Source organism: Polyodon spathula, chromosome 3 (assembly GCF_017654505.1).
Source record: "Polyodon spathula isolate WHYD16114869_AA chromosome 3, ASM1765450v1, whole genome shotgun sequence".
Classification (NCBI taxonomy): Eukaryota; Metazoa; Chordata; class Actinopteri; order Acipenseriformes; family Polyodontidae; genus Polyodon; species Polyodon spathula.
In genome coordinates, this window is record NC_054536.1 from 62,848,084 (window position 1) to 62,864,879 (window position 16,796).

The 16,796-nt window shown below is 36.0% G+C and overlaps 1 protein-coding gene across 3 annotated transcripts in view; it reads left to right on the forward strand.

Annotated features, from left to right (window-relative positions):
- The window catches only part of LOC121313290 (collagen alpha-1(XIV) chain-like), a 78,509-nt gene that overhangs the window by 46,312 nt on the left and 15,401 nt on the right, over positions 1–16,796 (forward strand). For all 3 annotated transcript variants that reach the window (XM_041245672.1, XM_041245670.1, XM_041245673.1), the window contains 14 exons: positions 145–268; positions 4,113–4,256; positions 4,423–4,587; positions 4,926–4,964; positions 6,001–6,139; positions 6,497–6,639; positions 7,062–7,171; positions 9,475–9,633; positions 11,653–11,730; positions 12,090–12,176; positions 12,874–12,927; positions 13,248–13,343; positions 15,569–15,622; positions 16,741–16,794. In XM_041245672.1, coding sequence (XP_041101606.1) covers positions 145–268; positions 4,113–4,256; positions 4,423–4,587; positions 4,926–4,964; positions 6,001–6,139; positions 6,497–6,639; positions 7,062–7,171; positions 9,475–9,633; positions 11,653–11,730; positions 12,090–12,176; positions 12,874–12,927; positions 13,248–13,343; positions 15,569–15,622; positions 16,741–16,794 — 1,446 coding nt within the window. The remainder of the gene's footprint in view (positions 1–144; positions 269–4,112; positions 4,257–4,422; positions 4,588–4,925; positions 4,965–6,000; positions 6,140–6,496; positions 6,640–7,061; positions 7,172–9,474; positions 9,634–11,652; positions 11,731–12,089; positions 12,177–12,873; positions 12,928–13,247; positions 13,344–15,568; positions 15,623–16,740; positions 16,795–16,796) is intronic.

Below are 16,796 nucleotides of genomic sequence, written 5' to 3' on the forward strand. Positions count from 1 at the left end.
CTGGAGATACGGTTCACAGGGTCTCCTTTTTCCATTATAATTTAGCTGAACAATCAATACTCTTGGATTGTGATTCAAATGACCTTTTCAGTTTTGTTTTGCAACCTTCCTGGTTATTAATTCAAGCTAGTCGTCTTAAAACAGGTTGCCATTGCTCAGTACAGTGATGATCCCAGAACAGAATTCAAACTCAACTCCTATAACAACAAAGAAACACTCCTGGAGGCCATTCAGCGCATTTCATACAAAGGAGGAAATACCAAGACAGGCACGTATCAAACTCTTTTCATTGGGTAGCAAGGGGGAAATAAATATTGTATCCAGACACCTGCCTCTGCACTGAATATCTGGGTGCTGCAGTTTGTGATATACTAGCTTGAAACCCTGGGACTTAAACCACTGGATAATTTCTTAAAGTGAAGTAAGCAATAACAATACAAACAAAGACACACACTGAAGAATATAAACATTAAAGATTACTAGAATATTTCTCCTCCTTTAATATAAAAGCTTTTTGTTCTCAATTGGGTGTTCAGCATTTGTATTGTATTGTGCCTCAGGTACCATGCATAGCTGAGGCCCAAATGTTAGAGATATAAAATCCTGCCCAATGTCACCAGAACCTCTACCTACAAAAGAGGCATATTATAGGAAAGTTAGACTACAAACATTTACTGCAGGTGATTTCTTGCGTTTTAAATGTTTTTTCCTTAACATGTGTCTCTAGTAACCAGGGTTGCCAACTTTACTGACATACAAACTTACAGTGGCCTTTTTCTACTGAAACTATTTTTTTACTAACATAATTTAAAACAAAAAAACAAAATCTAAAAATTAAATACATTATAAAGTAGACTTTTTATGTACTTACATATCTTTAGGTCTTATTTACTTATTTTGATTATATATGGACACCTTTGCAGAATTGAACACTTGCTTTGTTGGTCTGAAGCTGGTGCTGTTTTTAACAGCAGTCTTGATAGTCAGAATCCCATTCAGAATGTCTATAGACAGTTAATTTATTGTGTCTGTTTTTACCAGGTACTTCTGAGAAAAAAACTTGTTCTAATTCTGCAGTACTGTGTGGCAAACCCAACATATTAATGGCAAACTTGGCAAGTATAAGAAAGTGTGTCTCTCCGTTAAGTGTAGACAAGAGTGCAATTTTGTGCCAGTATTCATCAGATGCCAGATCTTGTTTAAGATCTGTCAAGTCAGTTACTTGGTATTGCAGAAATTCCATTTCTAGACTATCCAGCATATTTCCAAGAACAATCTGTGGGAAAAGCATTGCAAGCTGGACAATGTCTCCCAAGCTTTCTGTGCTTTGGCTACTTGGTTGAAGAATGAGTACTAATTTCAACACAGTATTGTTAATTGAATTGGCGTTCATTTTTTATATGTCATTCAAGCAAATTGGGAAAGCTACAAAGCAGTACAAATATACCATCCTTTATTTCAATCCAAAATCAGACGTATTTTGTTATTTACAGGTTTATGGACAGTTTTACAATTTTTGCTGACTGTAAATTTATGGGTGGTTGGCAACCTTGTGAGGAACCTACTATATTTTGAAATCCCCAGAGCAAGCTGAACTGAGTTATGAATATGTTATAATGTTTATACTGGCAACTGTCAGATACCGCAGATTAAATAGAGAGACATTCTGAGAAATAGCAAGTCCTTTGTCTGTTGTGGCTAGTTACTGGTGTCTGCAATTATTGATTTGGCTCCAGCTTTAGTTAGTGTTTAGCCGTATGAATGTGATAAAACCAGAACTTATTTGAAGCACATGGTTACTAAATATTTGCTGACAAGGATATTGTGGCAGACATTGGTCTTATTTTGCATCTATAAATTCAGATTGCACTTGTAAGGTTAATGTAAGGCCTGTTGTCTCATATAAGAACTTAAAGAGCTTTGGTGTTTTAGAAAGAAGCATCACAACCCATTAACACTTCCACATGATCAAACTCAAATCAATTCTTGCAACCTGTTTCAAGCCTTGTATTATTTTTAGGAATACAAAAAGTTTGGATCCTCTGTATGAATTTGTTCAATACAGCATAGTATGTTGTCCCTTTTAAAATAAAATATATTTAAAAAAAATCAAAGAATTGTGTTTATTAAACATACATGCGTTGAACAAAAATGATTAAGAGCCAAAAATAAACTGTTAAATACACTTACAGTGAGGAAGTAACAGTTGTCAGACTTTGGCTATAATTCTGTTTTCTGGCCTATTTCCAATACTAACATTTTCAGAAGCCTGCTTCCACATGCATGCAAGCAGCAAAGAAACACACCATACAGCATTTTGTTGCAAAAATAACCCACAGATAATTAAGAACAGTTCCTGTTTTTTTTGTTTAAAGTTTCTTCAGTGCCCAAAACTAAACTTCAGTGGAATTAGAAGCTCATGCAGCTCATGGTTACAGAATGATCAGCCAATTGAATGGGACAATATTGGGGTGTCTTTGTCTAGGTGTACATCTAAAATAAGTTATAAGCCATTCACAGTGTTTACAGGGAAAAACTATATTTTAAAATGTCAAGAAAATATGGCTTAAGATTTCATTCTACTGAGTTGATGCTGGCTAACAAAGAGGCTAGCTCTCCAGGTCAGATATTTGCCTTTGGGCTACAAATTATCTGGCTGAAGCTCTGTCTGGGCATAAACTTGAAATAGCTCCAACTGTTTCAGTATCCTATGTGGGGGGCCTGTCCAGAGATGACATGTAGAAACAAAACCTCATCTGTTCAGAAGAGATGCAAATATTCCGTTGGACTTTGTCACCATTTTAAGCAGTTGATTAATGACATGCTTAAATACAGACATATTAAATGCATACATTATTTTTGGAATGTTAGAAATTGTAACAACACAGTGTTGTTAAGTATGGAAATTAATTATTTTTTTCTTTTGTAAATACATTATTGTTAAGAAATTCTGATAGTTTAATTAAGGACTAGACCAGACAATGCTTGTCTTCCAGTGGAAAACTAAACATGAGTGTGACCACTATCTATTATGTGCATATAACACAATGAAATTAATTACCGTATGCCTTTGAATTTAAGACGTCCTCGAATTTAAGAGGCAGCCCAAATTTTTCACCCTCAATTTCATGAAAAAATAAAACATTAAATAAATATACATTTACAAAGACACATCCTGAGTTGCTCCGTTGTATCATACAAAACTGACATGAAACAGTGTTGTTGTATGTTAACCACGGAGCGTGTTTATTGTGCTGTGCACTGTATAATGCTCAAGATGGCGTCTCTGTTGTACACACACCACCACTCACTTACGGAATCACACATCCTGGCAACAACAAGCATGACACAACACTCCACGGCATCAGACAACATGTAACCCATCAACCACAACAGCATTGAACATTGCTTGGTATGTAGAAAAATACGGGGGTCGGATCAGAATTTCGGATCTGTCCAAGATGGTACTGCTTGTTAGAAAGGCTGAAATTGTAAACATTACTCTTGGAATTCCTCAGGAAGCTTGCTTGATTTTTCTCAGCTGTATCATGTTGCTGCTTGTGTATTCAGGCAGTCGCCTTTGTTGTCTTTTCCCGGCAGTCAGTGACGTTGGTGTTTGTTTACTTGGATAGTCTTTTCATGGCGATTTTAGTACACGCATCACTATACCATGAGAATTTTCCACAGGAATACTAAGCTATGTGTTTTCATTAAAAATAAATGTATAAGTTCAGTGGTATAAAACTGTCATACAAAATATCCATATTATACAATGGAAGTAAACACAATTATCATATTAAAAGAGGAAAGTACAGTACAGTCTTTATGCTGAAATAATGTTTTTTTTTTTTTTATTATTTCTGGAGTGTGTAGTTCTTTTACACTAATAAAGGCACTAGCTAAAACATATGTCTACTTGACATCAAATAGGTTTTAATTGCTTTGTTAAACATAACCCTCATACAAACCGGTGCTTTTTGAGATTATAAATCAATCCGTAAATTCCAATGGGCTTCTCTAAATGAAGAAAGCAATATTCAAGTATACTTTTAATCTTGTTCATTAAATAGATGGTTCCCTATTAGAGATGTTCTGTTCTTTTTTAAACACAGGCAAAGCCATTCAGCATGTCAAAGAGCACATCTTCACTGTGGAAGGTGGTCTAAGGAGAGGTGTCCCCAACGTCCTGGTGGTTCTTACTGATGGACGATCCCAAGATGATGTTAACAAAGTTACAAAGAATATGCAGATGGAGGGTATGTAATATATAGTTAGTAACAGATGATAGGTTGTATTTTCTGTTACTGACAGTCTGCCAGGCAGTTGTTTTCAACAGTATAATAATAACATGTATTAGAGATGATACAATGTCAGTGAAGTACATAAATACATGTAATACCAATATGCGTTTCTCTTCCACAGGCTTTGTTATCTTTGCTATTGGTTTTGCTGATGCAGACTATGGGGAGTTGGTGAACATTGCAAGCAAGCCCAGTGAAAGACATGTATTCTTCGTTGATGACTTAGATGCATTTCAGAAAATAGAAGAACAGCTAATTACTTTTGTCTGTGAGGCTGCTTCTACAAGTAAGTCCAATTAATCAAAAGACACTCCAAACATCTAGTAGTACTGTAGCAGTGTATGCATGTGAGGAAAGAAGGCTCTTTCCATGATGTTCTCCTATTCTTGTTTGCAATAGTATTGCAATGCAACCAGCATGGTGGTGGATCTTTATGTTGATGTAAACTTTTGCATCAACAGCCACTGTTCAACAGTGCAATCATTTTAAGGGCAGTCTATTAATATGATAAATGCATTACTGATTACTAAGACAAACAAAAAAGAACAATTGTGGTTAACAAAATACAATGCAAATTGTATATGAAAGATTATTTGAATTTTATCTTTCTGCTTTCTTTTTCAGCCTGTCCCTCTGTTCTAATGAGTGGCAACACCTTAGCAGGTAAGTCACTCTGTAATGTAACTATAGCACTATTCCTCTGTGGAACTGGCATTAAAGGCATGTGGTGTCTTGTTTAACGTTGGGACAGGGCATAGTGCAAAAACCATACAGTGGAAACCACTTAGCTCTAACATGGCAAATTAGACACTGTAAATGCAGAAGACATTTGTAATGCTCTTTCCTGCTTTAAACCGCCTGTAATCCATACTCTTGAACATTCAGTGGTAGAATATGTAGGAATACTACAATTAACATTGTCTTCAGTGTCTTCAATGAAAGTTTATTTTAACATTACAGTAATCCGTTGCATATCCGACTGCGGTGGTACCAGAGTGAAGGCAGATATGTAAAAAGTCGGATAAATTAATCCTGTTTTAAATACCATTATACACAGCTGCAACAATTAATATATTCACACAATTACTGTTTTGAGATTCAGCTCCCCTAAATCCCTTGTTTAGAAAGGTACAGGGTATTAATGCTTGTGAGTAGCTGTTTACCATGTGGTTGCGTGCATTCGCTGCTGAGTAACAGGCAGGAGATCGAGATGGAGGTTGAAGTTGATACTCCGCGTAGGTGAAAAGGATTTATTGGAACTAATCTTCTCTGTTCAATAATAAACTAACATTGCTGAAGAACTCGATCATGGCAGATAAATGGTTAGGTCGGATATGCCTAGTAACAGTTAATAATACTAGATAACAGTACAGTATCTATAGCTATGGCCACAAGTTTTGTATCACTCTGTAGAATTAACAAATTTTGCTTCATGAAGTCAAATGCAACCTGCTGAATAATGATACATTAACATACTGAACTACATACCGCTTTGTAGTTTTCCATATACTCAACGAAAAAAATCTAACATGAAACACTCTACTACTATTAAATAAGAGATCTAAATCATGTTGGTATTTTTTTAACTGATGTCTGAATCTTTAATCCTAGGTGATGCAAAACTTTTGGCCACAGCTGTGTGGTCTGAATGAATGCACCTGGTAGAATTAAAGTGTATGCTGTCTGTTTTGTTCTGCAGGTTTCAGGATGATGGAGATGTTTGGACTTGTTGAAAAGCAGTATGCATCTGTTTATGGTGTCTCTATGGAACCTGGAACGTTCAACAGTTTCCCATGTTACAGACTGCACAAGGATTCCCTCATCTCACAACCAACTAAGTATGCACAAATGAGTGTTTTGCATAACTTTATAATTACAGTAGATGCTAGTAGCTCTTAATTTACTACTGATTGCTAGAATAGGAGATCAAGAGACAAGTGTGGGAAGTCTTTTCCAGATTGTGTTGGACAGCTGTCCATTAGATGTCGCTAAAATGCAATGATATTAGATTTTCATGGTGAAGTCATGAAATATGAAGGTATTTCATATAAACCTTGAGTATTTTAATTCAACAGGCATCTCATGCACGATCAAAAAGCTACCTTCAGTAGCCTAATTTGGAATGCAGTGTTAAATAGTGAATTCTATTCTTGGAACTATTGGTTCTTGTTCAAGCAAGTTCTGTTTCTCAACAGGTATCTGCACCCTGAAGGGCTGCCCTCTGATTACACTATTACTGTCCTTTTCCGTATTCTGGCTGAGACACCCGAGGAGCCCTTTGCCCTCTGGGAGATCCTCAACAAAGACAATGAGCCCTTGGTTGGAGTAATCCTTGACAGTGAGTACTCTGTAATTATTGCAATCAATGAGGCATGTGATTAGGAAGAGTGAAGAAACACCTGGCAGACAGACATCCTAATAGCCTGGTGTTATAATTGAAATACTAATAGGGCTAATCCAGCCATTCAGCCAGCCACTAGCTGTTTAGAGGGTTTATAATGCCAAGGTCCATCTGCTATGAGGATATTTAAATCCTATGGAATTAGAGGAAAGAAAACAAAAATGACTGCAATATGTATGCAGGCTGTAGTACAACCCATACAACCTCACAATGTGGTGGTCAGGAGATTACGTTTTTTAATAGAATGATGGGATAGAATGTCTACAGTTTGTCTCCTTTCAGATGTTTCTATTTAGTACACACATTTGTTATGAAATATTTAAAATTATTTTAAAAATAGTCCTTTCCTCCAAATACAGATGGAGGAAAAACTCTTACTTTTTTCAACTATGACTACAAGGAGGAGTTCCAGACTGTGACATTTGACAGTCCTGAAATCAAGAAAATTTTCTATGGAAGTTTTCACAAGGTCAGTCCTGGTTTGTTGAACATGGAACAAGGTTCCAAGTGTGGATTTGAAAAAAATAATAAAAACAGGAAAAAGTATTGTTGATTTTATTTTATTTTTTTAAAGAACACAGTAGTTTCGCTTACAGAATTGTGCAATTTCAAGCTAGCTGCTTTGGAGAGGGAGGTTATGTCCCTGCAGCTGAAATAAATAAATAAATAAAAAACCCATCTGTGAACAAAATCACAGATGAGAAAAGAGTATATCAACAGTTACAATGTAAACAATGTGTTAATGTACTGTACACAATTCCACATGGTTGTGACAGCTTTTAAACACATCTAATGATCAATTGATCAAAATATGCGTATTCTAGGAAAAGCTATGCTCAGGAGCTCTTTCCTGTCATAATAAAAGTCAAGAGGTTATAAAATGTAAATTGTGTTTATGCAGTGGGATTTCTGTAGGTAAAGCTAAAACCACCTGTCCTAACAAATGCTAATGTTAATAGGTGCACCTAGTTTCCCTAATTCAATTGAGTTAAAGGGTAGTTACGTCACAGTACGTCATCTTTAACCCCCAAAGACAGAAAATAAAAGTTAACCATTAGTGCTGGCTGGGGTGGTTGTTTTAGGATAAGGACTCCTGTGCTGCTGTCACTGGAGTTCATTTCACATGGCCCCACAAACAGCCAGTATAGAAGCACAACATATCAACCATGCAGGGTGTGAATTGAATTGCGGTACATGTGCAGTTTGAAAAATAGTTGATATGATCTGTGTTTTAGTATTACGTGAGTATAAAATGACAAGATATGAAAGTATTTTCTGTAAACTGTAACATTCAACACCTCAGATCTCAGCAACCACATTAGCATTCTGGTGAACTAAAGTGAAACACTTTTGCCAAGTCTCTACCCGATTTTGAAAATGGAGTAATGCAGTACGCTGACACAGCAGAGGATTCTTTGTTTTTATTGGCAAAAATACAAATATAAATTTTAAATGAGGTGTTGCCTACTGAGCCATAACTATAGTTGATAATCATAGCCTTCGATATTCTTTCTGTTTTGTCATGTAAGCTATGAAACTGTATTAAAAAAAGTAGTTTGCAAAACAATATGGTACCTGTATTATAAACTGTAATTTACAAACTGACTTGATCAGAAGGGTTAAAAAACGAGCTCTTTGCAAAACGTTATTAAATGTTTCTTTGCTGTTGAAAATGATGTCTTCTTCTTGCTGCAGACAAGCCTCCCACATCACCTTGCCTTTTATATCGTCTACTCTCTGACTGCGGCAAATTGACGCCTCCTTTTCAGAGTTCTTAAAATAATCAAGCAAATACGAGGCCCGCAATTACCGGCAACTTTAATAAATTAGAAAGAATATTTAATAGACCTCATTTGCAAAATCCCCTCCCAATTTTAGCGGTTTCCTTCAGAAATGCCCCGGAATTACATATGCATCAAGGGCTAAAGCTTACATAAACATTGCCCCTGCAAATCACATATTAATTGCGTGTTTATGCCATTGCGTGTGTTTTATAAATCCCATCCAAGAATTCAGAACCCTCAACGCCTGGTTTACGGTCGTAAAACATGTGCAATCCTTTTATAAATCTGGGCCTCACTGGCTGCCAAGATTTTTCCTTATTAAATTAAAAATCAAGGAATGAAAAGATACTAAAAAGTGGTTTTCCATAGCATTGCCCAAAATCCTGCAGGGAAATATTTATATCAATGCAGTGCGGAGAAGAAAACATCTTGCGTGGTCTGACTCAACATATACACTTATTATCGTGAGGGTTACAATATAAACTCAGATGCTGTGCTACGAATGTGAAGATGTATGTGCAGACGTGGAGATGAGTGCTACAGAGTTGGTTGAATTGATTTGATCTCAAGTACTTTTATGGAGAACGTGAGGTTACTAGTATCTGGCTTTTTGGCCATGCAGAGTCATGGAATGCTTTTCATTAAAAGGACGATAACACTTGACTGAAATGTTGTAAACATAAAAGCTTAAATAAAAATAACTAGCTATTATAAATGCAAGGCTTTATATCTTTAAAATATAAACACAAATGTAATTGCCATAGTTTACAGTAACTCTGAATATTTATTTCACTTTGAGGTAAAAAGATTAATCGTGTTTTGATGAGTCTTTATTGGGGTTTGCATGTAACATCAACCAAGATATTATACTTCTCAGTACTGCTACATTTCTTTGCATACAAATTCTACATCTGATTCATTCAGGTGCTAGTTTCACACTGACGTGCTTTTGTCTAAGCTTAGTCCCGGTCTTTTTTTTCTAATATAGATGCATGTTGCTATCAGCAAGACCACTGCCAAGGTCATTATCGACTGCAAACAGGTTGGAGAGAAGGCTATCAATGCTGCAGGTAACATCACCACTGATGGTGTGGAAGTTCTGGGCAGAATGGTGAGGTCCAGAGGGAAAAGAGAAAACTCTGCTCCGGTAAGACCAAGATTACCTAGAAAACTTACTCATCAAAAATATGGCTAGGTACTGTGTGTGTGTAGTATTTCATGCAGATAGAGACATTCTAAAATTAAAGAAGAAGAAACAAATACCCCCTAGCTAATCAGAAACTCACTTTGATGGTAATGTTAGCCCCCCACCCTCCCCCTTTATTTGATCTAGTAGGCATCTGGACTAAGGTAAATCACACTGTGATCTAAATAACCTAGACTGGAAGATTGCTAAAAGGTTGTTATGAAATATGACAGTTTAAAATTAAACTTAAAAAATAAGTAATCTTTAATTACAAGTTTGAACAGTGATTTGTGCTAACTTGGCATACATTCTAGCCACAAACATGTCTAACGCTTGAATTAATTGAAGTGCTGAGGTTGTGTTTTGCTACTATTTAAACATGTCTGAAGTGCCCTTTTGTGTGTTGGTGTTGTATTCAATGTACTCATCATCTCCAATCATGACCCTTCAAGCAAAACATCCTTTTGTGATGGGGGTTATTTCTTGTCACTGGTAACCACAACAGGATACATTTTTGTAGAAACTTTGTGGTAAAGACTCCTATGCGAATGGAATAAATATGACCTGGTGTTATTGTCTGGGTGTTTTGAATGAATGTAAGATCAAACAGGAACTCAGCAGTTACCAAGTAAGGGATTCCAACAATAAAACAAAGAAACAGTGTACTGAATTGCTGTTTTAATTCTGTTTTTTTTAAAAGCATCCCTGCAGCTATTGAGGGATGGGGACATGTGGAAATGTGTAATGGAAACATTTATTTATAGCATAATTTATTGTTTTCAATCACGAAGAGGAGAAAAGTGCAATCACGGCCAGTTATGAATGACTAAGAAATGGCCTCTTACTGTAAATACACAATCCCCCTGAATTCACCAAATGGATTAGTCCATTGCGAATCTGTACCTGTGGTCCAATTGTATTGACTAATCAAGTAATTTAAACTGATCCTTTTATTCTCCATGATTAGTAACAGATGTAGTATGAACACAGGGCACTGAATCCTAATGTATAAACAGTTTTGTTAAACAGCAAAACAATCAACCTTTTCTGTGATTTAAAAAAAAAAAATAACAACTTTATTGCACTGTGTTTACTTTTCTTTCTACATAGCCGAAGAATGGCTTTTTTCTGTAATGTCCTGAAATCAATGTGTTTTTTTTTTGTTTGTTTTTTTTTTAAATCATTTAAACCTTTGTTGTATATCCAAAAGGAAAAAACAAAACAAAAAAAAAATAATAATCTTACTCATACTGAGTATCAATGCAAGTTTGTAGAATAGGTACATACATTTTGGTGGTAGTCCAACTTTGGTGAGGTAACTAGTGTGTAGTTTCACAAAAACCGTCAATTCAGGTATTTCAATTACAGCATGCTTCTAGAATGAACAGTCTGCAGGTATTTGCAGGATTTGGAGGGCAACATTACAAAAACGAGCCAACTGAATAGGGTTTAACTGTATAGCAGTGGGGTCTATATAGTCTTTTAAGATTGATGAGCTGAACAAGAATATAACCAATTTACCTATTTCTACTGTGTACCTTCCACTCCACCTTCCAGTGAAGGCTGAAATGTACATCGTGTGAACATGCTGATGTAGTTCTGTAAAAGCATGAAAACAGGCTTTGGTTGAATGCACTTTACATGTGGCCTCAGGCTTTAACAAAAGGGATTTATAGATGATTTTAATAAAATACTGTAACTTGCACTTTCATGTCAATTTAAATGAAGGAAGTTTTTATTGAACTGTGCAGTTTGTCTGATTTATTTCTTAAATTTTGATGTTTTCTGCTGAATGTAGATGGAATAAGATTGCTGTCATGGGATTCTGTGTGATGCTATGATTTTTATGTGATTCTATGATACTGATGATATTCTGTATAAACAGTATGTTTACAACTGCTGTATATACTTTAAAAACAATGTAATATGTCTCTTCCTGAGTAATTGAAATATGTGATTCTTTTGTTTCATGTCTAACAGTTACAGCTGCAGATGTTCGACATAGTTTGCTCCACATCTTGGGCCAGCAGAGACAAGTGCTGTGAGATCCCAGGACTGGTAAGGGTGCAAATTAAAGAAAATGCATTCAGTTACAAACCTCTCCCTTTTAGTTGGAGGAAACAAGCTGCACTGAAATTGATATTATTGTCCATGATTATTGTCATGTCAAAACAGTTTTTAAATTTGATTGCAATTTGCATGAGCATTAGTTTCACAAAGTTGGTACACACATTGTGAATGCTAGGTCTCAGTTAGATGTCATTTGACCTATAGCTAATGACTGGCTGAGATATCAGAAATTATTGGAATATTATAACATTCAAGTAGGTGCAAAGTGTAATTTCTATTCTTGACTGGGGTAATGTATGCTACTAATGCGCATACCTTGTTTAAATAGATCACTTTTTATGTTTCAGAGAGTTGAAGCAGACTGCCCAGCCATGCCACATGCCTGCACCTGTTCTCAGGACAGCAAAGGACCTGAAGGTCCCTCTGGACCACCGGTAAGGAGCTGCATATCCGTCTTAGGGGCTGGGTGAGGTCCGGGTGAATGCATGGGAGACATGCGGAAACATTACAATGCTGTTAAATATTAGCAACAAATGTAGACAGAATTCCAGAGCATTATCATAAGAATAACAGTTATTCCTGTGTCATAAAAAAACATTCTCATCTTAATAAATAAAGGGTAACTATTTTGACATGAGATTATGGTTAACAAGCATGTGTGCTGGAGAATAAAGGGAAATCAAATCAATTATCTCCACTAGTGTTGGGCAATAACACAATACTCACTTTGATGCTGATCTATATTCAGTTATCACAGTACTCCGTACTATTGCAATCCTGTTAATTGCAGAAAAGAAATGTGCATGGTGCCATCTGACAAGATTAATATTTTGGATAAATGATTACATTTATTAAAAAATTGTGCTCAACTTCAACGTTTTAGGCCATTGAGGGACATGCCCAAAACAGTGGAAAATTAGCAATACTGCATACGCTATTCATCTCTTTGAAAATGAGACAACTATTATCTTGTGATCTCTCTCATTCACAGTTATGTCACCTGCGCTTTACTACAAGGCCCTTGTTTCTTTATTCCTGTCAGCTTAAAAATTAATGTGTCAGCCCTAAAAACCCTTGCTAATTAGGAAAATACATGTATTATTGATTTATGCTTTAAAAAAAACATTGTAGGGTGCACCAGGTATCAGGGGCCCAAGAGGGGAGCGTGGAGAACTTGGCCCAGTGGTAAGTAATCTTCATTTTTCTTCTGTAGTCAACACAGTTTTGGGGGTTCTGGAAGAGAGGAGTTTCAGTAGAATGTTGCAATTTTTTTAATTTTATTAATACATCCAATTTCCTTCCAGTACTTTAGCATGAATGAAAAATATCAACTGACGCATTATGAAAAAGAGGGTGCAACATATACATGTTTCAGATTTATAGACAAATTTTGAAGATTTATTTATTTAAAGGAACCTCTTTTGGGTAGTGTGTGTGCTTTTCCAAAGTAATCTCTGACAATGGGCTGAGCATACTCAGTTGTAAAGTGAGCTCTTTTTTCTTAGGGACCAGAAGGGCCTCGTGGTGAAGTTGGCTCCACTGGACCTCAGGGACCTCCCGGCCCTCAGGGACCCAGCGGGCTTTCCATTCAAGGACCTTCGGTAAGATCCACAAAGCACTTGTTAAAGCTATCATACTAAAATGTCACAGCTCTGTAATATACTCCTGAGCGTGCAGCCCCCCTGGGGTTGTAGAAAGAGGGGGGTCTGCACAAGAATATTTCAATATTTAAACCTCATGGTCAAAGATTGTAAAAAATGTATATTTTATTTTTCCTTAGCGAAATTTTGTTTTTTTGTAGGGACATGACTGCGGCCCGGTGTGTTAATTCCATTTCACTTATGAATATATCCTAAATATTTTTTTTATTTATTCATTTTTTAAATGTAATAGTCAGCAATTGTTTTTTTTATCATTTTCTCCCCAATTTGAAATAGCCAATTATTTTGAGGCTCAGCTCACTGCTATTACCCCTGCGCTGACTCGGGAGCAACAAAGACAAACCATCAGCCGACCGCTTCTTTTTACACACTGCAGGCCCACCATGCATCCACCTCAGCTCTGGGCAGCTTACAGGCAAGCCTGCAGGCGCCCAGCCAGACCACATGGGTCGCTGGTGTGCAGTGAGCCGAGGACACCCTGGCCAACCTAAGCCCTCCGTCCACGGCCAGCAGTGGAATAGCTTGGACTCGAACTGACGACATCCAAGCTATAGGGCGCATCCTGCACTCCACACGGAGCGCCTTTACTGGATGCGCCACTCGGGAGGCCTGTAAATATTTTTTTTTTACTTTGTTGACTTGCTTTTTCAAATTTTTCGTATAAAAAGCAGCACACCATTTTAATTCGTAGTGTGGAGGGTAATTGCTTCTCATCAGCTTGTCTCCAACTGATAAATTAGTCTTCCTCTCCTTTCTCAAATGCACAAACTCACTGCATTGAAATAATCCATTCCCAACATAGGAGGCTTGTTGCTAGGGAAGTGACATGCTACAACTGCCTGCTACAAATGAGCAACTGGTCTGCTAAAATATAATAGATATTTAAATTGCTTTGTATTTATTGTGCACTGTGTGTGTATACGGTATAAAAGTACAATATTAATGCCTTGTTTTGAATTGTTTTGTATTTTTTTTATTTGTGATGTGTATCACACAGTACGAAATAAAATGAACAGTAATCCTAAGTAAAATTGCATATATATGTGTGTGTGTATGTGTGTGTGTGTGTGTATATATATATATATATATATATATATATATATATATATATATATATATATATATATATATATATATATATATATATATGTATGCCTATGTATATTGCAGCTAAGAGTTAAACTCATGTTATTCTTTAGTAATGTGTGGCCCACTATAAACATTAGGCTAAACTAGTTTTCTGGATATGCGTTCCATGATAAAAGTTTGGTTGCGCACCTTTTAGCTATGGAATTGATTTGTAGTTATAGTTATTGGATGAGGTTGATCCAGATGTATGTAAGACATTATTTTGCTTGGCAAACAAGTACAAATTGCTATTAAATTACACACCTAAAAATTATGACCCTCATATAATTTCACGAAACCTTTAATTGTCCTAGTATGAGCACTTAATCAACAAGGTCAATTATCTAGCGGGAATGTCCATTACAGAGGGAATGGATGCTGTTATGACATTCTAGCAACATAAGAAATGGAAATGTGTTTGGACCAAAAAAAAAAAAAAAAAAAAAAACAATTGGCTGCCATTGTTTAGCTATTTGAAAAGTTTCCACAGAGCAGTAAGGAGTTATGTGTCAATTCACACAAAAGCAAAGTATATATTATACAGTCTCAGCAGGTAAAACAGGCAAGCTTAACAAAAGGAGCTACGCTGATTCATCTTAAGGTTTGACAAAGCAAACTTTCAACCCTAAATTAAAACTAAAAGTGGTAAACCTTAGCTTAAGTTCTTGAGTGTGTAAAAACCTAGTTTGTGGTGACTTATTTTGCTCTGCTGATTAATGCCACGGTATACTGTATTTTCAGGAACTGCTTTCCAAAATTTGACAAAACTATGACATTTAGTATAATAGTTATTCCACATATTATGAATACTTTTTATGGCTATCTTGTATTTCACATCTGATTGGCTGTGCTAGTGAAGGCTTTATCCTGTAAATTTAATAAAACTAGCTATGGAAATTTTGTTATCCCACGTACTGGGAACATACTGAAAAACTGTTTTGACTAAGCCTGTAATGTGTTATTTATGCAGTATTACATTTAATGAAATAACTTTTTCTTATTTAAGAATTTTAAAATCTCACTGGTCTTTATTGTAGGGTTCCTCTGGAGAGAAGGGGGAAAAGGGTGGTCTTGGTGCTCAAGGCCCACCGGTAATGAATTTTTAATATCACCTTTTCAATATTTGTTTTCTTTTTTAATATTACAATATATAGCTGTATGCATAAGTGTAAACACCTACGTCTGGTTTCACATAACATGATTATCCAAAATATTAGACTACCTTACCTAAAATAACATTAGATAGTCTAGGGTTAGTGCATAAGCAGGGTCAGTGAAATCATCCACTCATCAAAAGAAATGTAGTTATAAAATATTGTTTGGACAGGTCTTTTTTTCATAAACTACAAACTGGTTAAAACTATTAAGTTCATACTGAGATTAAGAAAATCCATTGTTCAAAATAGGGGGCAGAAGTAGCAGTTGCACACCCCTATTTCTAAAATCAACTAACTTCAACTTTTACGAATCTTGTCTGGATTAGCCTACAGTATTTACAGAGCCTGTTCCTTAAGTAAAAGAACGTGTGACTGTCTAATCTACCTAATGATCATGGTCTATCTTTCCCTTCATGCCAATTTCACATAGTAATATAAATTAAGGTAGTGAATAATAACAGTTATACTGAACCTTAAGCAGATGTTATTGAAAAATAGGCTAATTTAGGAGTTTTACTCCTTCACCAGCTGGATACTTTTAATACAATTACGAGAATAAATAAATACTTTTTATGCCTGGCTATGGTTCAGATTGTGAAACATTAAAACAGTTTTAAATGTTGATTATTACAGGTACATGTCTTGAGTACTTTGTGTCCATGTAATTCGTTTTTATTTTATTTTTTTTATTCAAAGCAAGATGCACTAACTAAATTATTTCCTGGTGGTAATAGCAATTCAATTTTATGACCACAAAAGAGTGATAATTTTTTTTTTTTTTTTTCTATGCTCCTCATTTGAGCCATTTTTCACAGCCCGGGGCTGTTGTCAGATCTGACAGCATGCATTTTAGCCATCAGCAAGGGGAAAACTTGCCAAGACTTGTGTTCTTGACATCAAGCTGTTTCTCTAAATTAGACTAACTGAACGAAGGAAGGGTAAGACTTTGGAAGTGTTCGTAGCTAACAGGTGTTTGGTGTACACCCTCACAATCTGTGGCTAGACTAAATGTGTTTCCTTTATATTTAGTTCTTTACTCTTACCTCTTTCAGGGTGTTCCTGGTCCTGGTGGGTCCCCAGGACGGGATGGTACACAAGGCCAGAGGGT